The following is a 27909-nucleotide window of genomic DNA, read 5'->3' as shown; positions in this document are numbered from 1 at the left end:
ATCTGAACCTATAAAGCAATTTGTCCTGATTGACTGATTCATCAACGCTCAGTAAAAACTACTGAAGATAAATTGATGAAAATTTGTATACGTGTTTTATTGCGGTGTTAGTGTACTAAGAAAAGATTTTTTTTTAATTTCGGATTTAAAGGATTAAAATGGAATAACAATGAAATTTAATTTTTTTTTAATTTCTCGGTAACAGATGGAAGATATCAACATGATTTTAGTGTATGTAATCTTCATGTGAATACATAAAAACTAATTTCTAGATTTTTTTAAATTCCGAGTTCAAAGGATTAAAATGGATTTTTAATTTTTTTTTAAAACCCCAGCTTTTTTTTTTTTAATTTCTTGTAAAAATTGAAGATAACAGCTTGATGTTTAGTGTGTGCTATTTTCATTTAAATATCTAAAAACAAATTCCTAAATTTCTTTGAAATTCTACCTTGAAAGTTCACCCCTTTCAAGGTAGAAAGTTAAATTTATTTGGAACAATGATTGCGGATTTTCCCCAGTTCGGACTACACAGTATGTCTGAAAAGTTCCCGAACTAAATTTTTGTAATGGATACAAGTAGCGCCATCTCTCGGACAACCAAAGAATTATGTAGTACAATGTCTGACGAGTGTGTACAAAATTTCATCACGTTTCGTCACTCCAGTCTCGAGTTATTTTCGGCCGCTTACGTTGTGTTCGTGTGACCTTGTGCGAGCTCGCGACAAGGATCAGAGAAGCGCGATAAATTTTATGTTCGATTTCAAAAATCTTACGTTGTAACCTATTCTATGATACAGAAAGCATTCGGTGATGAAGCCTTATTACAACATACACGTGGTGGAAGCGGTTTAAAGACGGTAAAGAGTCGTTGGATGACAATGAACCAAGCGGGAGGCCGTCAACAGCTGTTCACGATGAAAACGTTGTGAAAGTGGACGTACCACTAGTCAAACCGTGAATTACAAATTCTATTGGAAGTAATGAAACGCCTGATGCGTCGCATTCGTCGAATCCGGTCTGAGTACGGAATCCGGGTAGTTGGACTCTCTTGCACGACAATGCCTCGGCACACATGGCAACAGTTTTAACATGTTATTACGCCGCAAATAAAAATACCGTCTTATCCCACCCGCCCTATTGACCCGACTTGGCTCCAGCAGACTATTTTTTGTTCCTGAAACTCAAGTTGAAGATGAAAGGCCGCTTTTTCGACGAAATTACGGCCACGCAAATAGCTTGCACGGAGCAGTTGAAGGCGATTCCACAAAGTGATTTCTCCAGAGCGTTTGACGGGCTTTACCGGCGCTGCAACGAGTGTATAATTAGAGAACGGTTCTATGTAGACGGCTGATGTGAGTAAATTCGTTTTTCTTTAAATCTATATTTTATTTTATATATTTCGGGAACGTTTCAGACAAACTGTGTAAACTAAACGAGATATTCTATATACTGGGGCTTACAAATACTCTTCAGGTAAATATCTAAAAAGTTTTTCGGAGTTTTTTAATTTCAATGTTTTAAGGGCGCGACGCTGTACAGTGCGTCGGCTCAACCACAGAGCCACTATTACTTCATGTGCGACGCGACTGGCTGCACCCACTCTCGGTTTCTTGACTAAAACACATACAATAAAAGTAATTAAAATTTAAAAAAAAAAAAAATAAGAAACGAAGTAGGGCTATCTCCTAGTGGTGTTTGTCGGGTAACTCTATGAAACGGTCAAATACATTTTTACCTGCACGAAATACATGTAAACAGTTATAACTAATATTTTTAAGATGACTGTTTTGAAATCCACATTATTAATCACTCAAAATTTTAGGTCTTGTACTGACCAAATTGTTATTCTGAAGAAATTACCGCACACTGATATTTATTTTTTTTTTCACAGAGCTCTGTGGCTAGACGGGAAGGGCGAGCGAAGCGAGCCATGACCGGATAAATATCCCCTGACCGCAGCGAGGAACGTAAGTATCTATATATCGTGGGGAAAGCCGCGACAGGGATGCTAGTATTACTATCTATTCTTAGATTCTCATTTCAGCATGATATTGTTGATGCATCTTATTTATTTACAATTGCAAAATATTTTTTTTATAAACTTAAAATAAAAATAATTTATAAAAAATTAAATAGAAGGGAATAAAGAACTAACAGAAAGAGCTTCCCTAAATAAGAATTTCTCATATACACTTATTTTAGGGAACAGAAAATCAACAAAGGCGATCACGAGAACTATTCTATTAAACGACAATTGAAACATATGACTGTCAAATTGGACACCTGAAATAACATTGGAATTATTATTATTATTATTATTATTATTATTATTATTATTATTATTATTATTATTATTATTATTATTATTACTATTATCATTAACGGAGTAATCTTCTAACAACTGTATTAAGGTCCTTGATATTCATTTTTACGTTACACTTAAAGTTACACATTATGGAAACACAATCAAGTGACGGTTTATTTTTAAATATCCAGCCATTAATTGAAATGTAAATAATTTGGGGTAAAATAGGAGAGTACAATTCAATACCTCTTTCTTTATTCTCATTTGTAACACCGATTGGTTTACCACTTTATACTAAAGAAATAATTTATTTTTTATAAAAATTTATTATTATGAAAATCTGAATAATTTTGAAGTATTTAATAAAAATAACTCAGGTATTTATTTTTTGTTGGAAAATAAAAATACAAATAAATAAATGTCTCAAATTTATGGTATTTATTTATCTTCTTGAAATAAATGCAATGATTAAAAAAATGTTTTATTTTTGTTAATTTATTAATTTAAATCTCATTTAATTGGTTAGAAAATCTGTAATTGGGTTTATCGAGAAAATAAAACCATTTAGTTGTAATATATAGAAATTGTGAACTATTTTAAGGGAAATTTAGTCGGTGCTCTGAGTAGATCAACAGTTTTTATGACCGTGTAATTCAGAGATCATTAGATATCTAGAAACTCTAAACGTAAAGTGTGATAATAAATTCAATTTCTTTTATTTTTTATCAACTGTACGAAAAACTATTTACAAATGAATACGAACAACAGAATCATATTTTACATATGTGAATATTATTTTAAAGTAAATTTTGGGTGGACGTAGGTTTTTATCTCATCAATGACGATCTTTTAAATGTGGACAAAATAAAATATTTTTAGTAAATTTTTCTTTTTACTTGCCTTGCCTTTTTACTTTTTGTATTTCTTAATATATTTTATATTATTTAAATACATACATAAAATTATTTATTCTATTTTTTTTATTTTTAATATATAATTAGATAAAATAACAGAATCTTATTTTTTATTACTCCTTTCCCCCCCCAAAAAAAAAAAATAAAAAAATTGTAAGAAGAATTTAATTTGACTATATGGAGTTACGATCCATGATGAAAGTTTTATACCAGTGGGTTTCTTTATAAAAGTCAGTTTCAGCTATTATCCCCCTCTTTAAAAAAAAATTCCGTTTTGAGAAACATTAAATGTTCCATCCATGTAAAAATGGTCTTAAATAGTGCCGGAATTATCTTTAAGTTGGTAACCATAGAAAATATAAAAATACTGTTTTGTTAATATTAACTACATAAGAAAATGTTTTTTCTTAGTCGTTTTAAACTGTTTAACTAATTTCTCCAGCGCTTTTGAAACTAGAGAATGAGCATAGTAGATGATGCAAAACGGCCTAAATTATAATAAATTAAGTTTAGATACCAACTTTTCCTTATTTTTCATGAATTATTTTCCTTGTTCCGTCATCAATATCTTTGTTTTTTTCTTTAGTTTTATTAAGGTTTTGATGTTTAAGTATAATGTTACGTTGTAATTTTCATTCTCATGTTGTAGAAAACGAATTAACAATATTATCATTAAAAGACAGCTTTATTAAGGCTGGACACTTCTTATTCGAGCAGGACAGTGTCTGGATGTTATTCTTTAAAATTTTATAAAATATTAACAACAAAATACTTTTCACTAATTAATAACTATAGTTTAGGACTTTTTTATCTGGATGAATTAATTCACCGCAGAAGCTTTCTTGTACGTAGTAATATTAATAAAATTATTATTCAGTATTTGATATATATATTTTTTTTAATTGAGTAAAATATAATTTACTTTATTTTTTTTATGTTGATGCGTAATTTACATGTTTTAATTTTTGTTTTTTTATAACCTAAAATGAATAACGTATATTGTTATCGTAATGAAATAATAGAATGTTAATGTATAAATCATAAATTAAATAAAAATTAATATGTCGGTATAATATATAAATCGAAGTAAAGATTTATTTATAGAGATTGATGCAATAATTTTGGTTATTTGTTTTGTATAACAGCGACTAATAAATAATGTAATCGTATACATACAGTATGAACGACTGTACCCCACTTTATAATATCATCTCTTTCTAACAAAACTACTATTGCATCATCGTCTGAATAAATCTGAATAAACACTTTTCCTTGTTGGGTTATGTAAAGTAATTTACGTACCATTTAATTAAAAAAAAAAGGTCATAAAAATAAAATTATTATAAATTATACGTTTAAAATTACAGAAGGAATGCATCATTAATTATAAAGCTAGGAAATTCATTTTATTATGTAGTTTTCTTACAGGTTCGAAATATTGTCAGTTAAAATAAATTATTGAAATAACATTTTGTTTTATAAATAAATGAAATATTTGTTTTCTCTTTATAAAGGTGTGAATTGACAGGGTCATTTGTTTCGGTCCAGAGAGAGATTCAAATAAACATTATATGAAACTGATCGCTGCCTGTTCGTCTAGTCAAAACAGACGAGAGGCATCTTTCAGAGAGTACTGGATCGCTACAGAATCATCGTAATGAAACGGTTACATTCGATATATTTACAAACATTTGTTTTACTGTTATACAGATTAATTTTTAAAAGTTATTAAACGAAATTAAAAGTTTGTACATGTCTGTCTCTCAAACTCTCTCTCTCTCTCTCTCTGGGTGTGTGTGTTTTTTTTTTTTTTTATTGCCTATAGATGCTAGTTTATATTTTAATAAAATAAAAATTTTTGATCATCTATTTATCTAACCTTATAGTTTTTAAACTTTTGTATAATTCTTGAATATAATATTCTTTTTTCTCTAGGAAAGATCAAAGAAGAAGAATTAATCCATAAAATTAAGAGGAGAGGCTCATATGAAAATTAGAGAACATTTTTTTAGGCCATCATTAAATCCGCTAAAAATTATAATGAATTATTTTTTCTCACGCCTAGTAAAAATTACTGATCCAATATTTAATTCTATTTACCGTTGTCCTTTTCTTATTTTTCTTCAAAAAAACAAACAATTGAGGCGTAAAATAAATAATTCGATTCATCTTTAAAATTAATAAAAACATAAGCAGTAAGGGAAAATTGATGAAAATTAAGCAAAGGTTGTACGAGCAGTGAAAAAATAAGCAATACCTGACTTTATATAGGCGTATAAAGGAAACCGATCTAGCTTCTTCTTTTTTTTTTTGTTAATATTTAGGAGTTAAAGTAGACGATTATTTATGGATTTTATTTATGTTTTGTTTATTTGTGACGGGTGAGAGAAAAATAACTTAAAAAACTCAAAATAATAATAAGAGATAAAATAATAAAAGACTAATGCAACCTCATATTAAAATAAAGTATATTTTATTAAATAATAATAAATAAAACTAAAATTAAAAAAAAGTAAAATGAACATGTTTTTTAGATTAAAAGATTATCTAATGTATTATAGACCAGAAACAGATATAATGTATTACATCCAGACACACAAACCTATTGAAAAGGTTTATATAACATGTAATCTACACTTTGAACAGCTAATTAAATTTTGAATAATGATTATTTTTCAGTTTTTGTAGACTACATGTATGCAAACAATTCAGAGAGAAATATATACTTTATTGATGTATACACATTATACCATTGTTTATTAATAAAAAGTTAACGTCAGATAATAAATTGACTATTAGCTTTTGTTATCATTTATAAAATCATTATATAATACGAAACGATGATCCCCAACGCAACAATAACTGTTGTTTTGTTATTTTACGTGTACCTTTAGAATAAGTCTGTATATTTATAGGCCACATTGAATTTATATTAAACAATATGTATACTACATTATATATATATGTTTGTAAAGTGTGTTTAAACTAGGTAATAGATAATGGCAGCAAAATATTATTTGCTATTAATGATAGGTTTCAGAGTTTGTAATCAACTAGGATATATAGGTATAAGCAACATGGTATGTTGTTATTATTATATGTAGTTTGTGTATTTTCTATTATTAAAGTAGTAATTAACTTTTGTCGTTGCCTTCTATGTCATTTAATCGATAATATTTCCACTATTCTACTTCATCCGACATGTTGGTTCAGTACCGTCGATCTCGTACATAATATTAGTTCAAACACATTAAATTTTAGATTAACCTGTAATATCCAAAATTTAATTGATATTTTAACGTCCATTTTATGAGTATTATCATTAGTAATACATATTATTAATAATGATAGTAGTAATAACAAATTCATATTTTATGAATTTCAAAAATCCTTATAATAAAATGATAGCCGAAATTACTTCCCATTATTACTCCACATCGATACGATGAAGTAATTTCCTAAGCAAGCTTAATTAGTAAGATGGAATAATAGAGAATCATTTGATTATAAGAAAAAATATTCTTTTATAAATATATTAAATAATTTTTTGTTTACAGTTTGAAATTTTTATTTAAATTTATAATTTTACATTCATTAAAGAAATTAATTTTATTTTGGTTTTTTTTTTTACTCTCCGGGACCACCGTTAAATATTGCTTCAGAGGATGAGATTAATGATTTGCAGCGCGTGTGAAAATGCCATGCCTGAACGGGATTCGAACCCGGGTCCTCCAGAAAAAAGGCCGAGATACTACCACTCGCGCCACATTTTAGGTTAGGCTACTATTTATTTAGGTCTACACATTTTTTATTAAATTTATTTTCTTATTTTTCAATAATTTTCCGAATTTATTTATTCGTTTAATGATGAGAGGTGATTTTTTTTTTTTTTAATTTTTTTTCCAAGTTTTGAAATACATCATACCTACCTGAGATAAAAACCTACAACTTAACGGATGAAGTAAGAAAGGCATAAAAGATACCACTCCTACTGACAAGAATTTTTTTCCTTCATTATTATGAATTTTTAAAAAGTTTTTCTCTTTTTTTATGTTTATAATTTATTACTTTTTCTTTTTTTATAATTATTAAATAAGTGAGTAACAACGCTATTATTTATTTTATATTAACTTTTTTTTTCTTTATGAATTAATTTTTTACAGAAGTTTGAAGCTTATACGTGGGAATATGGAAAGGAAATTATGTACCGCATGTCAGGTCTGCCTGGGATTCGAACCCAGGATCTCCGGATAAAAAGCCGAGACGCTACAACTTCAGTTCTTTTTGACTTCAATCGGTAAGTAAAAAACCAAAATTTTATTTTTAATTCTATTACGTAAATATAGTTAATAAAAATATAATTTCAGTTATTTAATAACTATTAATAATAATACAGGTATAAAAATATTCACGAGAAGCAACTAATAAAAAAAAAATAGTTCTACTATGACAGTTCAAAAAATTACTTTATGATACCTTATTTTAAAATATTATAACAATAACGAGGATGATTATTAATGGTTTATACAAATAAAGATAACTATTATAACATATACTGTATAAAACGAGTTGTCGTGAATTAATATTTATTGAGAGTTTACAATATTTTTCGGGGTAGTCTACATATTTTTATTCCCACACAAGTCACGGCATTTATTGTTTTTATAATAAGCTTATATTAATTTTTTATTGAAAATTTTCTAACCTCTTATAGAAGGGTTTGAAGGCGGTCTCTTCATTTGTCGGCTGCTGAGGACCCGGTGGTTGCTGAACAGGTGGTGGTACTCCTTGTTGAGGGAGGTACTCTTTATGAGGAGACTGTTGTTGATGTCGAGGGAAATAGTTGTTTTGTGACGGGTATCCTTGGTGGGGAGCGTTCTGTCCACCGGGTGTGAAACAGGAGGCGGGGGCGGCGATGACGCTCGGTAGTTTCATATTAGGGGGAGTCTGGGGCGGCGTGTCCGTTTGTACTTCGGGGAAACCAGAAGCGGAAGCGCCGCCCCCGGAGGAAGCGGCATTACCACCTTGATTCCCGTGGGACATTCCACCCCAGAATCCTCCGTACCGCGAATACGGCGCCGAGGGACTCATCGCTGACGCCGGCAGCGCGAAACCGCTTGAACTTCCCGCAGAACACCAGGGTTGCTGCGAGGGAGGTGGGGTTTTACATGCTGCCGTATCCGCCAGCGACCAGATCTTCGGCTTGGTTGCGGGTATAGGAACGCCGCAGTCATCACCTTTTGACATTTCTTCTTTCATCATCATCGGATGATGGTGCGGATGGAGCATATGATGATATCCGGGTTTCCTTTCGTCATCGTCTAAGTCCTCCTCCTCGGATTTGACATGGAGCATCGAGTCTGTAACACATTATACATTCTCAAAACCCATTATGTAAATACCAAAAGATGCTAAACAGCTTAATGTGGATTAACTGATATAAATCGTAAAATATTAAAAGCCAAAAAAAATTCCATTTTATTTTTTTTTTATTTTTCTGTAATATTTCACTAAAATCTAGACCCGTATCAGGATCGGATCTCAAAACGTTCACCAACAAAGGATTTGAATAAACATATCTTTCTTATACGCTTCAATCGATATAAAGTATATATATATATTATATTCTAGTCATCTTTAATTAAAAACGAAACAAGCATCTAGGCTGTACGGATTAACAGACTTAAAATAGTAAAATGAGTACAGTGTTGAAATTCCACTCGTCCTTTTTATTTATATATTCATAGTATTAAGACAAAGCGATAAAAAATATTCATGTATAAATTTCAAGTTTTATTTATTGGTTTGAGAGCAGTAAAAAGTATTTTAAGCAGTAAAAATGTTAGCTTTCATTCACGTACTGACACTTTGTAATAGGTTGATTCAGGAAATAAGTTAGACCGTAAAATTTCCGCATTAATCCTATATTAAAGTTGACATAAAAGAAAAAATGTAAAAATAAATAACATACTTTTGTAAAGTAAAACAATCGTAACTATTAAAGTAAATAAACATCTAGGGCAGAGTAAATACGAGTAACTACTTCAGTAAATAATTAACTACTAAAAATAATAACAGCTTATATAACTGTTTTGTTACACACTATTAATATTGATATAACGTATTTATTTTGTTTATAAAATTGTAAGAAATTTAAATGAATTATTTCTCTAAAGTACTAGAAAAAAAAGCAAAGGATTAATAAATATTAATGAATTTAATACGCCGTATAATTGTTTACAGTTTTCACCGTTTCGAATTTGATTGTGGGGTAGGCATTGTAGATAAACCCTCATTGACTATAATGTTAGTCAATTTCTTGAGCCATTAAACAGTTTTATGAGCGTAGAAAATCTTGTTTATCATATGGTATTCCTTTCCTGCTTACTAAGTTACATTGCACCCTTTTTAATAATAAATAACACAGCGATATATAACTATCAATTTTTTTTTTAATATTATTTTTTATAAAATGTAATTTTTACACTTTTATTAGTACTCTGGATTAAAACCGGGTGTTTTTTTTTTTATAAATATTTAATAAACAGGATCAGATTATTTAGATAGTATAATTATTTAAATTGTTTGGAATAATGTGATGTCAGCAGTTTATCTTAAATTCATACTCCTTAATTTCAAATATGCTACTAACTTAGATGTTATAATTATTGAGGAAATATTAGATTGTAAGATGATGTAGTTAAATTTCATACCGAAATCCCAATCGGGTTCAACTACCCGGTTTTATTCGAGTAAACCATTTAAACAGTTTATTACAACAGAATTTATTTAATGCTGTCTCTAGATACCATGCTAGTAAATTTTAGAAATTATGGCAATATAAAAAATTTGCTTTCCCTAACGAAATTAAAAGTCTAAGTAAAATTTTAGAAGATATCACTCAAAAGTAATTGTAAATTATATGAGTTTTAATTTTTTGAATCATATCAGTAAGATTTGGTTACATTTATTGGTATATTTATTGATTGATTAGTTACTTTATTGGATTACGTGTTCATTAAAAAAACATGTTCAGTGATATTAAATTCCGAAATTATATGTCTCATAAGGACTACAATGGTATTATAAATTAGGAGATTCATGATTTTTAATAATGCTAGAGTCGTTCAAAAATTAAAGAGAAAATGAATGTAAAGAAATTATCATTTATTCAATAACAATGACACGTTTATTTTTATTGTAACGTCATAGCAACTTTACAATCTATTAAGTAAGAGAATTGAACAATAAGTATATAAGATCTGCTTGAACCAACATTAAGTAGCCACAGACCCAGTGGTTTGTGACTTAATAATAATAACGAAATAAAAGAAATGAAATAGCAGAGCACCCCGTAAGGCCGGACTATAGTCACCTAACTGAAACGATAAATCAAATCAAGAATTATTAATTCTTATCAATCTTGAAAAATAACTGATTGTATTATCCAATAAATTGACTACCATATAATTTGGGTGCCGATCCAAACGATTTTGATATCGTAGGCTGGCCGGAGAGATTTCCTGTCGAACGATTCGCAATTTAAAATCATTATATATGAGGCTATTGCTTATATATCAGGATATGTTTAGCATTTTTCGCAGTGTTTTTGTTTGATAGCGTTCAAGTATATCAATATTGGAATTGCTTGCTGTACCCCACAATTCAAGCCCATATGTCCAAATAGGCTTCAACATGAATTTATAAATTAATAATTTATTTTCTACTGAAAACGAGATCTATGTTCTATTAGCCAGTACATGTTTTTAAACTTGAGGTCCAACTGTATCCATTTAGATTTGATATGGTTTACCCAGGTAAGTTATCGGTCAAGATGAAAACCCCTACATATTTACAGTCTTGAGAACGTGAAATTGGAATATTGAAGATAGAAACTGGTGAGTTCCTTTTGAAGGGTGAACGTGACGTACTTCGACTTTGTTTCGTTTATTTTTATTTGTCAATTCGTAAGCCAATGAAACTAACGCTTCATTTTAAAATAATCCCCGGTTGCTTTTAGGCATCTGTCCCATTTTTCTGCAAGCTTTTCTATTTGAGTAGTAAAGAATTGTTCACCTTGGTATCTGATCAATTCTTTACCCGGTCTTGTTATTGAACTCTATGTCACGCAGAAACTAGAATAAAAAAAAATGGTGGTGCGAGATTGGGAAAGGTGGATGTTTTAACACCTCCCGACCCTTCTTTTGAATAGATATTTGTGGCTTTTGATTGATACGGGGGAGAGCGTTATCATGAAGATGAATTGCTCCTTTTAAGAGAGAAGCAAGAAGTTTGATTTCAATTTATTTTCTAGGCTATTAGTTATTAATTTCCGGTATTGATTTTACGTTGTTTATTGAAATAATAGAATAAATTGGGATTTTATAATCCCAAAACACCATTTACATTGCTTTAACGGCTAATGAATACGTTTTAAACTTTTTCCTGGAGGACGAACTCTGATGTTTCCATTCCATACAATGACGTTTGAATTTCAGCTCAAAAGGATGAATCAATCCAACTTTTAAAAAAAGCAAAGTTATTATAAGATCTTTGTTTCCCTGTTTAGCCTCCGATAACTACCGTTTAGATAATTCTTCAGAGGATGAATGAGGATGATATGTATGAGTGTAAAAATGAAGTGTAGTCTTGTACATTCTCAGTTCGACCATTCTTGAGATGTGTGGTTAATTGAAACCCAACCACCAAAGAACACCTGTATCCACAATCTAGTATTCAAATCCGTGTAAAAATAACTGGCTTTACAAGGACTTGAACGCTGGAACTCTCGACTTCCAGATCAGCTGATTTGGGAAGTCGGTCTAGTTCAGTCGGTCAAGTCGGTCAGTTGGTCTAGTTCACCACTAGACCAATCCGGTGGTCTTATTATAAGATCTAAAATCGTATTACTTAACGCTAAAAATCGTCATTTAAGTTTCGCGTAATTATGAATCCAGGTATCTTTATGATTTTGAATTATCCGTCTCCGAACACACCTCAGAGATTGTGGTAATTCAGCTATTAAAGATAATGGAATGGATGGATACTCACACTACATGTTTTGAACGATTTATTGAATTTTTATCTTTCTCTCCTTACGAATAAGTTCATTAATGCGATTTTTCACAGCGGTAGTCGAAATTTCCACTGATCTTTCCACTGCAATGAAATTGGTAACACTTGTTCTGCCCGATTTAATTTGGTATATCCACTTATAAAAATTTGGTCTTTTAATACACTTTTAACTATACTGTTTTTCTATCTGCGAGTGAATTTCGGCTGATTTTAGGGTATACCTTCAGGAAATAAAAATCTTACTACATCACGCTGTTTTCCACGTTACACGTTTTAAGCGGAACTGACATTTTTTAAATTAGCAAAAGGGGTGTTAATAATGAAAATTATTTTTGGACAGTTGATATTTTCTAAGTCAGGGATGCCGACTTAAACGTTAAAAGTTTTTTTTTATTATATAAATAGTTGTTCCGTTGTTTCCATTTGTCTTTTTAATTATTAAATGATCTTCGTGTTTTAAATCCAGTATAATTTTTTCATAATTTGATTTCTCTAGTTTCAGACCAAATCATTTCTGATTTCACTGCTGTGAATTCAGTTCATATATGAATCGTAGGAAAAAGAAAAAAAAAGGTAAATCGTAGGTAGTTTCATTCATTGAAATAAAGATTATTCTAAATGTTAGAAGGAGTAAAAAAGATGTAATTTATTGATTTTTAAGTAGTTTGTTTACTTTTTTATAATTTTATGTTTTATTTGTTATTAAAAAAATAAAAATATAACTTCAAATAATACTATAACTTCAGAAAAAGCGAATGTGCTAGTATTTGCTTGCTAGTTTTTCGGGAATTTTATTAAAAATAAAGTATTGTAGCAACTGAACAGAAAAAAAACATTGTTTGAAGAATTAATAATAATAATAATAAGTAATAGGTCCTTCCTTTGGATTGTCGTACTCCTTTCATAGTTTCCACATTACAAACAAATAAAAATACAAGATATTTTAGTTGATAGCTCACGTGCTAATTTTAGATGGTGGACTACTTTTTTGACGACAATTTTTTTTCATTTATTCTTTAACCAACAATCCTGATACAGTGCGGTTAATTTAATCCCAGTGATAATATATACATATAACACGAGTAATCTAATTAAAAGGAACTATACCTTTAATTAGATTTGAAACTGGATCTGCAACATCAAATAACAGCTGATCAATAGTGTTGCTAAACCCACTCTCCCAATCAGCGGGTAAAACTATTCAGCTTACTAGTTAATAATTATTTGGTAATTTTTATGACAGCTCTAGAATGTGTTTGGTTTATTCTAAAAAACAAAAGAATATATATATGTATATATAATAATAACAATAATGAAGATAAAGATTTGTTGTTACAATTAAAAACTTAATAAAGATTGTAATCGTAAATTAAAGAGGAGAAAATTTTAAAAAAGTAAAAAAAAAGTAGAGTTTTACGTAGGTTAAAACGAGACAACGCATGTGTTTTCAAGTTGAGTAGAGCAGAACAGGCTGGTAAACTCAGCAGAATGACAAACGAGGGTGGCATTGCAAATCCCGCAGTCAATTACGTCCCCCTTGCAAACAATTTAAAAACCACTCCGCTTAAATTAAGCCGACGCAAGGATAGAGTACGGGCGTGCCGTGCTTTCGCCTGCCTTACTTCTCTCAATAATGCATTATTTAAGAGTCGAGGTGGCTATGGGATACGCACTGTGGACTTACTGCAACTTTTCCGGAGTGTCATTCTTCTAAGTGGTAAGGGTATGAGATAAGGGGGTAGTTAGAGTAAAGGAGAGAAGAGGGATGATTTCATTAAGAGGCGTCGAATGGATTCAAAATGGCAATTGGGGTTCAGCCCTCCAACAAGTGTCCCTCCGAAATAGAGTATTTTGATTGAATCATCGTTCCATAGCGCTATCACGCCCCCGTTTGTAAACTCATTCCTCTTCTACTGTATACACATTCAGAAGTACTCTATCTATTCAGTCAGTTACTTACTTATAAACACATACACATATACACACACACTCTTACTCTTGTAAACAAAATCGTATCACAGTCCCGTATGTTGCAACTTCTCTATCTATCAAACACTGTTATATAGACTCTTTTGCTTTAAATAAAACAAAACTCACCCCTCTTTATTTTCACATATTAGCCTTATCGTCCATAACAAACAATATTACCTAACAAGTAAACCCAACTCCTTCCTTCCCACCCTATCCTAAAAAAATGTTACCCTTCATTTACTTATAAATTAACTGTTTATATTACAAACTTCTTCATGTCAAATCTTTTTTTTTTCATGTCAATGAATAAATTACTTGTTTATTTTTTGGGGTTTTGGTTACCTCTCTCTTTTTTTTTTGTAGGTTACCATATAAAAATAATCTTGAAATTTAAAAATCTTTTAATTTTATTTACTTGTATAAAAAGCAAATTATTTAATGCAATATTTATTTAATACTCTATTTTTATAAATTCAAATAAATTGTATATTAACAATGAAAATAAATATTAGATCCATATTAAAATGTTTATTAATGATATTCAAAAAATAGTTCAATGAATCACTGTGTAGATTTAGTTATAAATTAACCTTGTTGTAATTTTTTTGAATGTTAATGCTTTTTCAAATAATATTTTAAAAAAAATCATACTTTGATCTTTACGGTTAGAATAAGTAAAAGTTTCTATTGACGAAATAATCGTTTATTAATATCCAGATAGAAGTTTTAGTGCATTTTTGATATTTTACATATAAGTTCTTTATTACCTGTATTGAAATAGCTCTTAAAATCTATATTAATAGATTAACACTATGATATAAAACTGATTTATTGATGTCTTAATGAAATTTATTATATAATATATATTTTACGTCTTTATTTCCTAGTTAATCAGTATTTTTCTGCCACAAAAAGAAACAAATATATAAAATTTTAAATAAAATAAAACCAAAAAAATTCCCTTTTGACACGCCGGAGGGCGGAGGTAGATTTCACCGGTGCTAAATAGGGAATATAAAAGATTTCCACCTTAAAGTTAAGAAAAACTTCAAATTTACTCAATACGATAATGCATGTGAAAAAAGTTTCACATGTTTAGCACATGACAAGCCCCATCATTTTACAATTCCAGCAATACTTTGCTCATCCCTTGCCGTAAGGGTTGATAATATCAAAAATTGTTTCAGATAAATGTTTTATGTAATGTTTTAAACTGATTCGATTGTCTATTAACGGAGGTATGAATTATTTTGTCTTCGATACTCCATTTTTCCACCCCCTGGACCAGAGGTTAATGATATCAAAAAATTAACTAGGCTTTTATCCAAAAATACTAGGAACTTTAAACGAATTCAATATTGTACTTAATAAGAAGGTTATAGCGATATTTTGTTTTTTCAAAAAAGACTCCTCCCCCCATTTTCACTCTCATGGTCTGACTTTACCCATTATCAAACTCGACCGAGATTTTGGGTCGTTATATTATGTATCAATTTGAAAGTGATTGGCGCAAAATTACGGCAGTTATCGTATCCACAAGAAAGTGAAAAAAATAAAAAATATACATATATATAAACTTTTGAACTGTCGGTGGTTTTAGGGTTTGGGGGATGTGAAAGGCGAAGATATGACGAAATTTTCCGGAAGTCGAATCATGGAACCCATTACAATACCTAGCTTTCTTATGAAATCTACTAATAACAAATTTTTACGTAACGTAATTTGGTGATTTTTTTTTTCTAATTGGTTATAAATTATTATTTTATAATTATTATAGTTTAATTTTCATATCGATTTAAACATGGTTTTTCTATTAAAATATAATAAACCAGAATCAGTTATATAAATAATTTTTCAGTAATTTAAATTTTTTAAATTAATTTTCAAGTACATCTTGAAGTTTTATATACTATTAAAAGAAAATATATCACAAATTTCTTACATGTATAGTATTTAAATATGAATTATTATTTGTCATTTAAAATTATCTATTAGAAATTGTGTATGAAAATATTTAGCAGATTTATGGTAAGTTTTTCTAGTTATTATTTCATGATGCCATTACTTATGAGAAACTAAGAGAAAAGCAAGATAAATATCTTGCTTTTATATATAAAATACATATGCTTCGATTATATATAAAATACATATGTATGAAAAGATGTAAAATTTATTGAGATACATTGCAACATATGCGGTTCACTAGCAAAATATAATCTGAAGAATTTGAAAAGCTGTTGGATTTATTCACTTGTAACTATAATATGAATTATGGTTTACGATATGCTTTGTCGATTAGTAAGTGATCGTGTATGGGAGATCTTGAGGGAACATAATTCGCGTAGGAGGATACACGGTACGGTACTATATCCTACTGCTATTACTTATAATACAAATATGTAATTTTGTGTTCAATTCATCTGAATTTGTTGCTTATGTTATAAAAGTTAAACTGTTTGATTTATTATCGTTAAATTTTGCCATACGTAATCAAGGGGGGAAAAATTCTATATTTCCTCAAATTTATCAACTTGTATCAACCTTTTGAGTTTCATAAAATTTAAAAAAGTAAGTTACCCTACTCTTGAAAATATTTACGAAAAGTTTTAATTTCATTAAATAAACAAAACAGTTAGGCATAACTGCTACGTTCAAAAATGTCCTGCATTTCATGCCTGGTTTTTCCCCCCTGTGCCGCCTCAACAATCAAGTATTACACCAGAAGTGCGGCAGGAAATGTCCTCTTGACCGCAGTACACACAATTTGGGAACTCCCTTCTTCTAAACCTGTGTAAGTATACAACACCAAATCCTCCGTGACTGAAGAGAAATTGTGACAGGTAGTACCCCATGTTGCCGTGTTTCCTCCCCAGCCACGGTCTTATCACAGGACAAGCTTCTTTATCCACGCCCCAGATGTAGAAGCGTTCCACTTCTCTTGCCATTCTTGTAGCAAGATATTAATGGCACTTCATTCTTGTTGGAGTAATAATAATGCTTTTAGTTATTTATTATTTACCCACGTAAGTTATCTGGAAAAAATCCGCAAGAAGATATCATGGTCGAACAGTTATCTGCTCTGAATCAGGTCTCCCTTCCCTATGACCACCACCATTTCCCCTATTCCAACCAAACTTTTAAGATACTGATGGATCTCATTTCCTTTTAGACCGTCTATAATGTTTATTCTTTTCTAACCTCTGTTTTTGTACCTTGCAATAATCCATTTACCACTTTTTTTCTTTCATAATTCGCCCAACCAATTATTTTTCCTTTTATTAATTATTGTGAGTAAAAGATTCTTTTCTAGTTCACACTTCTCAGTTTATTAATTTTTCATTTTGTCTGTCCATTTCCTTTTTTTCCTGTTAAGACTCCGGAACTACCGTAAGGTATTACTTCAGAGGATGAATGAGGATGATATGTATGAATGCAAATGAAATGTAGTCTTGTACAGTCTCAGGTTGACAATTGTACAAAACTACACTTCATTTACATTATTCTCTAAAGTAATATCTTACGGTCTGTTCGTTTAGTCTTCTCTAAACTCTCTTCTATGTTAATAAATTAAATACTTCACCCCTTCTTTTTCCTTCTTAATAATAATACCAGTAATAGTATCTAATAGATATATAATAAAATATAGACCTATTTTTTCATTTTTAAATTGACTGCTCACTTAATTAATCATCTTCAACAGTCTCCATTACTACAATTAAAATAATTTCCGCCGTTCTTTTTCTTTAGAAGGTTTTTCTTTAAGTCTGATAAGACCTTATTATATAATAAATGCATCGTTAATCATTGATATCCTTATTTTTATTTCAGTTTTACTTCAAACAATGTGGAAATAATAGGAATTATTTTTTAAATGGAAAAGAATAATCGAAACCGTCCAATTTAGTGAAGATTAAGGCATACAATGGGTTGGGGAAAACATTTTTCGTAATATAATTGAAAAATAAAATTTGTTTAACTTTTGTGCGGTTTTAATCGACCATTTTTTTTATTTTTGAGGTAAAATCATAATCTTTCATTGTAGAACTTCAGTGATTTTTGGCTAAAAAACTGTGATAAGTTAATTTTTTAAGCCACATTTATCCCCTTAAGAGAGGAATGTAGAAAGGGAAAAATGGTAATCTGACGCTGCTAGTTCAGATTACCATTTTGATAAATCCTTTTCGTAAATCTACTAACGGTGAATTTATCAAATATCTCCGGCCAAGCTTTCTCAATTTTAAACGGGTGACTGAAGATGTGGGGGTTCGGGTTCTGTCGTTGTCCTGAAGAAAGACAACACTTTTCTTATTGATCAATTCTTATCACTTCATCTCGATTGCTCGGCGTAATCTATTCAGCTGTGGATAGTAAAGGTTAGAATCAATCGTTTTAACTGGTGGCAGCAGCAGCTCGCAGCGAACAATTTCTTTTTCGATCCTACTGCACACACCCTTTTCTTGGCGTCAATCCTGGCTTTTCCACCGTTTGCATACCTTCATCTTGCTTCGACCAAGATCTTTTTCGTATATTATTGACATATGTGATCTATTTTTCATCACTCGTTACGAGTCGTTTCAAAAGTTGTTCGATTTCTTTCCGTTTTAGCAACGTTTCGCAGATGGAAATTCGATCCATAACATTTTTCATTGTTAAATCATGTGGCACCCAAACATGAAGTTATTTTTGTATCCAATCAGCTTCAAACGGTTTAAGATTCTTTTATGGTCGATTTTTTGTTTGTTATCACGAATAGTAATGCGCCTGTCTTAATGTTTTTCATAATTTTATCGACTTTTCTAATCATTAGCCGACCACAGCAAGGTACATCATTGACACCAAAATTTCCAGATTAAAACGCTTGAACCAGCTTTGTAATACACGTACTGATACCGCATCGTTTCCATAAAAATCACAAATTTTTTTTAACAGACAGTCGGATTTTTCTCTTTTGTGTAATAAAATTTCAAAATGTATCGAATTTCTTTTTTATTTTCACTCATTTTCAAGACTTAATAAATTTTAAATAAATAAACTAAGCTAAAAATACTTAGTTATCACTAAGTTTTTTCTACCACGTTTTAAAAGTACGCATCTATAGCCAGATTGGATTAATTTTACTTAACTTGTGATCCTAAGCCATCTAAGAAATTCGGTAAAGCCATCATCTACGGTAGAATGCTAAGAAATTTTTCCCCAACCACAATATATTAAAAATTGCACATACGGATCGAATTGACAAACTTTGGCTTCGATGTTGTAAATAGTTAAAAATGTATTTTTATCTGATTATTAATCAAGTATAACTGTTGTAGCAAAATATTTATTAAATACGGTGTTTAACGATAGAAGATATTTTATTTTTAATTAAAGATTACATTACCTAACATTAGTCAGCTCTAACATTCTTAGAACAGTGCCGTTAAATCTACCCTAACAATCAAATAATATTAGACGTAACTATTCAAATCCAATTAAAACTAAATGTACTGTATATATATTTAACGTAGGTTGTACAAAGGTTTTTGCTAATTTATTCTTAATATAGTAAGAAATTTTAATAATGAATAAATTTGGTTATTTGTATAACAGTATATGTATAAAATATATAGCAAGTTATTAATTGGTTATTTGATTCATATAATTAAATTCTCATTAATTTATAATCAATAGACACGTATAGTGTTTTGATGCATTAGAATTCCTTTTAAATTATTCGTGGCTACATAGACACCCTCATGCATTAATATCCTTTGGAGTCAATTGACACGAGACCAAACTAAAAGAGCTTATGGGTAAGCGTTAGGGGATGATGACTCATATATGCTACGATGTCAGAACAATGACGTAATAAAAGCCAGTTGAAAATAGAAAGACGACGCAAGGGGATTTTCAAACTCCCATGGTAATAAAATACCGCGTATCATTCACTAAACTGCTCACATCACATTATTGATAAATATAAGTTTATACATTGACTTTTTTTATTTAGCATAAGTGAATGAAAATGAATTTAATTAAACATTTTTATCTTATATCTCTTTGAAATCTGATTTAAATTAAAAAAATACATATGGATTGTAATTTTTAACTGTTAAACGAAAAGAAAAAAAAAAAATATATATATATATATATATATATATATATACATATTCCTCAATTTTTTCATTAACTGATAGTTTAAATACATACACATTATCTAAGAAATTATATAAATTTTGAATAGTGCTGATCTTAATTTGCAAAAATTGGCCACGTCTACAAATTAAATTATTGAATTGATTTCCTTCAGAATTTTAATGTATACGACCTCATGATAACCATTCATTTAAAATAAAACTAAAAAGTCTAAATCAACCTCATAAACCCAGCTCAAAAGTTTTTAGTCCAAAGTGCAAATATCTACGAAAAATAACAACTATTTTTTATTAAAAACTGACTCAAATAGTTTCATCACAATTCTACAATCTTTATTTTTCTATTAAAAAATTCTCATTATTTTACTTCTGATTCAATTTTTTTTTTTTTTAAATATGAGTGCGACCAGTATATTTATTTATAATAAAATAAATTTATGAACATTCTTAAAATTTTCAGGCTTTTCTATTATTTTCTGATTTTTTTTACATTGTTGTTGAATCAGTTATTTTTTTTAGATACGGTCATGTGACCACTATTTATAACTAGTACTACATAAGAAATGCTATATAATTCAAGAAAAATTGGTACATTCTTAAACATTATTAATTTTCAAAATTAAAAAGAAGTTTTAGTTGAACCGGTACTCTTAAATCCATTTTTATGAATTCTTCAAGAGTAATTAATATAGACCCATTTTTTAATACGTTTTGTTTAAGAACTGCTTTTGTAAAACAATATATCAACAGGAAATCCTTTTGACCAATATTTCAAAAAATAGCAGTAAATATTGTTGTATATTTCAAAACTGAATTAAATTTTCTTTGTTTTTAATCATTTGTAAAAATTGTCTTCAGCTATTAAAATATGTTTTAAAAATTCCTGACATGTTTATAAAACTTTCCCAGTTTTATTCCTTTACTTTTCCCGATTTTTATTAAAATTTAATTATATTAATTCTCGATACATTTTGGTTATCATACCCAATTTTATTGTCATTATACTTTCAACCGTTCCAGAGATGTTAAGCTAAATAAATTACATCTTACATAAACTTTCTTGGAGAGATTTATAAATAGCGAATTATGGTGTAGATGTTATTTATATTCTTGCATTCATGGGATCTCAAGACGTCAAAAATGGAAAAAACCTGGTATCAAAATTTTTCACTTGTTATAGCATTTTCCTTTATTATACAGAGTGATATTAAAGTATAGAAACGATTTCATGGTTCAAACGTGAGAGATATTAGGAGGTAGAAACAACTACGGATCTACATAGTTACAAAATTAATACGTTATGGTGTGTTTGACTTTTTGTCCGCCATATTGGATCCGCCCTGTTGAATCAACCTTCTTTTTTTAAATTAGGAAGGTGGACATATGATACATGATTTTTATGTAAACGTTTATGAGAAAAACCATAGCGAAAACCGTTTCTCGATGAATAGCTTCGTTTTTAAGTTGTAAATAGTCAAATTTGGAAAAACGGAAACATCGTGGTATTAATAAAACTAGATAAACGTCCCGTAGTAACTTTTTTTATTTCCTGTTACCTTTAAATTTACATCCAATAACAAACTTCAAAAAGTTAATTTTTGAATTAATGACCCCAAACACTAATAATAACAACCATAATAATAATAATTTGCAACACTACTACAAATTAAATGGCTAGCTCACTTGTTTCTACTTCCTAGTATCCTTCAGTTTTGAAATATGGAGCCATTTTAATATCACCTATATACCGTAATAGCCGGAGAAGGAAAAACATTTCGTGCTAAAAAACAATGTTACAAAAGAATTAATTTAAAAAATTTAGATTAATGTGAATTATGAACGAATAGGTAGGTAGGAATAAGTTCAAAAGTTATAATAAAAGACAAAGTTAAAACAATATTGATCAAGATTAACATTTTTTTTTTCAAATTCGTTAAAATGTGTTCAATAATTCATAAAAATTCACTCATGATTTTTATTAAAATTTAATCTTATCAATGCTCCATATGTATGAGTTATGTATTGGTATTACGTGATTATGTGATAGCGACACAAAACGTAGTAAACAAAGTAGGTAAAACACATGCACACCCATATATATCGCTTTGTGTTCGTTTAATTGATTTTTATATTAAACGGTGACTTCTAAACGATGAGAAATGTGTCGTAATACCGCGTAACTTAAATTTAGACCCGTTACAATACTTTTGTTATTATTAATTAGATTTTTTAGTAATTCAATTAGAAATATGCATATTATAATTTTATAAAAATCTTACGAATTATTGTAAAGGATTTAATTTTGTAAATTGCGGAGATTGTTAAAAATATATTGAACAAATAAAATTCTTTACATTAACATAAACCTCTAAAATTTTATTATAATCATTAAAACTTTTTTTAAGAGATTGCTACGGAAAATTGTGAATTAATGTACACGTTACGAGTCTGTGTCACTCATAAATGGCCAAAAACCAAACCGATCACACTGGTTTTTATTTTTGTTTTATCATTGCATGAATACACATGATAAGTACTCCAAGTAATGTTTCTGAAATACGAGGAATATCTCTAAAGTAAAGACCGCTGAGAAATTTCTCTCCTTAAGGTTGGCGAACCTGTGTCGTTCATGGCCACGCTAGTAATGTACACACTGCATTGTTGTCTGTAAGTTGTCGCGTTGTAATATCATCGATTACATGCAAGTTATTACGTTATAAAATGAATAGCAAAATCGATATTGCCGCCGACTGTGAAAAATGTAGAGTCATAGGTTTTTTAAACCATCAAAAGGTTAAACAGGCTGAAATTCATAGGTAGTTGGTTACTGCATACGGTAATAATGTAATGAATGAAAGAAACGTCCGAAAATGGTGTGAAAGATTTAGAAATAACAGAATTAAGGTGCACGATGAAGAACGTTCGGGGAATCACCGAGGACTTGTTGAAACACATCGATGATGATATCAGAAAAGATCGTCGCTCAACGATTTCCGACCTGGCCCTTCTTTTGCCTGATCTTTCAAGAACTGTTATTGGTCACATTGTTTATGACCATTTAGGCTTCATCCTATCAATGCTCCCCATATGTATGAGTTTGCGCATAAAAAGTTTGTGCACGTTGGGTGCCGCGCGTCTTAACGGAACGTCACAAAAGACTCCGAACGGGATCTGCTTTGGAATTTTTGATGCCCTATACAGAAAAAGGTAATGAGTTCCTTAATTCATTTTTTACCGGCGATGAAACACTGATTTCGAATTACACGCCAGAGAGAAAAGGGCAATCAAGTGAATAGCATCATCCTTAATTACCAACCAGACCGACAAAGGTCAAGCCACAGCCATTTGGACGCAAACTGATGGCCACAGTCTTTTGGGATCGGTTTGGCATGCTGCTGATTGATTTCATGCCCCGTGGTACGACTATAAATGCAGAAGCCAAATGAAAAATTCTATGTAAATTACGGCACGCGTTTCAAAATCGGCAACGTGGGCGGCTGACCGATGGCATCGTCCTGCTGCACGATAATGCACGTCCATATGTTGCGGGTCCGACACGTGATTTACTGAGAACATTTGAACGAAATATTTACGATTACCCACCATATAGTCCGGACTTAGCTCCTTCTTATTACCATTTGTTAGAAAAAATTGAAAGAATTTTGGAATGGTAAGCAATTCACTGATGACGATTAACTTAAAAAGGCTGTTAATCAATGTCTAAATGGATTGGCGGCAGAAGTATACAACGAGGGTATATTGAAGCTGGTATCGCTACGATAAATGTCTTAATTCATGCGACGATTATATAGAGAAGTAGTATAAGGTACGCAATTTAAGAGGAAAAAAAAATTATCTAGTTTTGAGAATATATTTTTTTACAATGAAGCTGCCTTTATTTTTAGAGATAACCTCTTATAGTAACTAATTTTAAATGTATTTAATAATAATAATAATAAAAAAAAAAAAAAACAGTAATATTTATTTTATTGTGAAAATATTTCGCAGATTTTAAAAACTTAGGCAGAAATATTTTATTCTAAATAATAAAAAACAAATTAAACATTTTATCAAAATTTCTAAAACACGTTTTTTTTTTTAAAAAACAGTACTTAAAATTTTGCCAAAAAATCTTTGTGACTCATTTAAAAATAGCAGCGTTCGGCTTGGGCGTTTTGAAAAACGTCCAATAAAAAGAACTTTCTTCTAGCTAAATTTCGGTATACTATTTTTACATGCTTTTCTTTAACTCATTTTCGTTTTACGGTGTAGTACATGCGTAGTAGTTAGATATGCACGAACAATTTATACTTCTCGAACAATTCCTTCGTTCGAATGACTTATCTAAAATTTTATTTGTGTTTTGGGGATAATAAAAAAAAAAATTGTTAAATTTTTACTTAATTTTTCAATTCTTTTGAGCGCGAGGCTCGATTTAAAAGTAAACCCCAGCGCTATTTAATGCGTAAAGCCAACTAAACACCAGAAGAGCGAGACGTTTGATTGGCGTTTAGACGTCAGTGTTATTCGCAAATTCGTGCAGCAAAGTCAACTGAAGAGCGCGAGGCTCAGTTGGAAAGTGAACGCCAGAACTTTATGAAACGCATGGTGAACATAATATCAGAGCAGAATTAAGTTAGCTTACAGAAAAGGTGTCAAAAATATCATGAAAAAAAGTTTAAAAACATGCCTTTAAACAATTTTGTTTTCAACAAAATAATATGTATAAAGTTGTCTATTTTCGCATGACCACAATGAAAATTATGGAGCGCGCTTTCGTATTTATTATCTACATAAATTCTTTAAATATGACAAAGGTTTTGATGCAAAATGGAAATGATAGCTTCCATATACATACAATATGAACTATATACAATATGAACTAAAGGTAAAGTGAAAAATAGAACTGAGGTCACGCCCTATGCTTTTCGTTTTGGTCTTGCGAAAAAAGACAAATTTATACATATTATTTTGTTGAAAATAAAATTACTTTCTATTTATAAAAAAGCATGTTTTTAATTTTTTTTTTTTTGTTTTATGTATGTACGTTTACTTATTCAGAGTATATTTAAAAATTCATACATACGAAATTTTGCTCTCCTATTATAGGATCATTTAGTTTATTATTTTTTAATTAAAATAACTGTATTGTCATTAAAATAAACCGACAATTTTAGGTACAGGAATTTAAAAACTGGATATACTACACGGCAATTACCTGTAACTAAATTTACATTTTTAAAAGTATTTTCATTTTTAAAAAATGTAAAACATACTTTAGTGTAATTAATCCTACAATTACCATAAGACGCATAAGTTACACTAAAAAAATTTACGTTCCTAGAGTGAATAAAAAGTACATCGGATTACATATTTATTCAATGAAAGAGTTTTTAAAACAGTGTAAAAAAGAAGCTATACACAAATTATTTAATTATATCAAAGCTGAAGGCGGCCTTCAGAAGCGGTTATATACACGCAATCAACCAACGAGGTGTAAATTCGCCAGAGCAACTCAATGTGGGCGTCAGAACGTCGCATGCAACCGAAATTCTCTTCCCTTGATAGTTCAATCCCCCATACAAATATATATACGGATATTACGTTATTTATATCAGTAAGTCAGGATTTTTTTAATTTTATTTCACTACTTATTTTTTTCAATTTTATTGATACTTCTTTAATAAGATTGCATGCACGAATTTTATTTAATAAATTTTATTAGAAAACTGTTGCTCTTGTTTATTTTTATTTTTTTATTAGGAATTCAAACAAAGTAACAATTTTTTTTTTGGAATTGTTTGTAATTTGGTTAATCAGATGCACCGTATTAAAAGACAGAATTTAAGTAAAAATAAAAAATAGGGACGAACTGAATAAAAAAAGTTTGATATGCATATAACTTTACGTTTTCCTTTCAAAAATCTAAATCTTTATAGGAATAATTTTTACAACTTATTTGTTTAGTTTAATAATAATACATAAGAAAATATTTGCAGGAGGGGAAACGAATTAATATTCCTGGGCAAGAATATTCTTAAGTCACATCGTAAACATGAAATTCGCTGGAAAACTAAGTTTAGAGATTAGTCTGAAGAAAGTTTTTAGAAACAAACCAAATAAATAAAGTTTCTGAAATCGTTCTTACACATATATAATTCTTTTTGCATATATTATTATGAAAAACAGCCGCATACTACGAGAACAAATTTCTTTGATATAACAAACAAAAAAATTATAAATTTATATAAACACGGAAATAATGTTAATGACGGAATAATGTTAATAATAATAATAATAATGACAGTAATATAAAAGTAATAATATTAAGATAATTAAATTTTGTGATAAACTTAAAAAATTTCAGATACGTACGATACTTAAATAACTTAAATATTTATAAATATTATTTAAAAATAAATAAAAAATTTAACCTTTTCCAATTCGGTGGTGATCTTTAATTTTATCATCCTCCATCAATAAATCATCTTTATCTTTATCATCACAATCGGATACAATAGCATCATCATCATCGTCCGTTTTATTTTTAGGCTCCCAAGTCATTTTATTTTCCTTTTTAAGCCTCCGTCTTGCATTAGCAAACCAAGTCGATACTTGTGTTAAAGTCATTTTTGTTATTATAGCTAACATTATTTTTTCCCCTTTTGTCGGATATGGATTCTTTTTGTGCTCGTTTAACCAGGCTTTTAAAGTTGCCGTTGATTCTCTTGTGGCATTTTTCCGCCTTGCTGCTAGGTCATATCCTGCTCCGTATCTGTAAAAGTAATAGAATAAAAATGCGTTAAAAATTTTCGTTTATAATGAATTTTAAATCAAATTAAGAAAAATTTTTTTTAAGAAATATTATAAGAAAAAAGGCTTCAGAAGGTAAATGTTCTTTTGTATTCCTATATTTTTTTATTTTTTGTTGCAGATGAATTGTAAAAATGAGAAAAAAAGTTAATATTCATGCAGATTTTGCAGATTTTGACAACATAACTTTTAGAAATTACCAAACTTTTTAAAATGTTTAAAAATGGGCAAAATTGTACTTCGATAATTATTTAACAATTCATTTTTATTTATAATTAGTTTATCTTATCTTTAACTATAGAGCTGTTTTGGAAGTATGCTTTTCACTTTTTCGACTTATAAAGTATTTATCCATATAGCGTAAGATTTTTTTTAATTTTTAGGAAATTTCAGCATGATATTAAAATAACTTATCTACTAAGCTCATAATTTGAAGTAAGCAGTTGACATAAGAATCAAGTTATCTAGATTAAATGAAGCTGCTCCCGTTATAATTTATAATTTTTTAATAAATTTATTTTTAATTGTTTTTTTGTTTTTCAAAAATACCAACAAAAAGGAAAGAGACGTTTACATACACTTTAATTAAAGTTCTCAATTATTCTACATTTTATTAAAACCCAAATTTTTTTTTACTTATAATAATAATCACACACAAAAACTGTATATAAGTTTAAAAATCATAATTTTATATAAT

At 29.4% G+C, this 27909-nt stretch overlaps 1 protein-coding gene across 2 annotated transcripts in view; it reads right to left on the bottom strand.

The window, feature by feature from the left end:
* LOC142329258 (homeobox protein araucan-like) overlaps positions 1 to 27909 on the bottom strand; it is a 496188-nt gene that overhangs the window by 36383 nt on the left and 431896 nt on the right. For both annotated transcript variants that reach the window (XM_075373678.1, XM_075373679.1), the window contains 2 exons: positions 26834 to 27174; positions 7925 to 8579 (listed from right to left, as the gene is read on the bottom strand). In XM_075373678.1, the coding sequence (XP_075229793.1) occupies positions 7925 to 8579; positions 26834 to 27174 (996 nt within the window). The remainder of the gene's footprint in view (positions 1 to 7924; positions 8580 to 26833; positions 27175 to 27909) is intronic.

The sequence above is a fragment of the Lycorma delicatula genome, chromosome 8 (genome assembly GCF_047948215.1).
Source record: "Lycorma delicatula isolate Av1 chromosome 8, ASM4794821v1, whole genome shotgun sequence".
NCBI classification, from domain to species: Eukaryota; Metazoa; Arthropoda; class Insecta; order Hemiptera; family Fulgoridae; genus Lycorma; species Lycorma delicatula.
The sequence above is the reverse complement of the archived record's forward strand: the minus strand, read 5'-3'. Positions and strand labels throughout refer to the sequence as shown.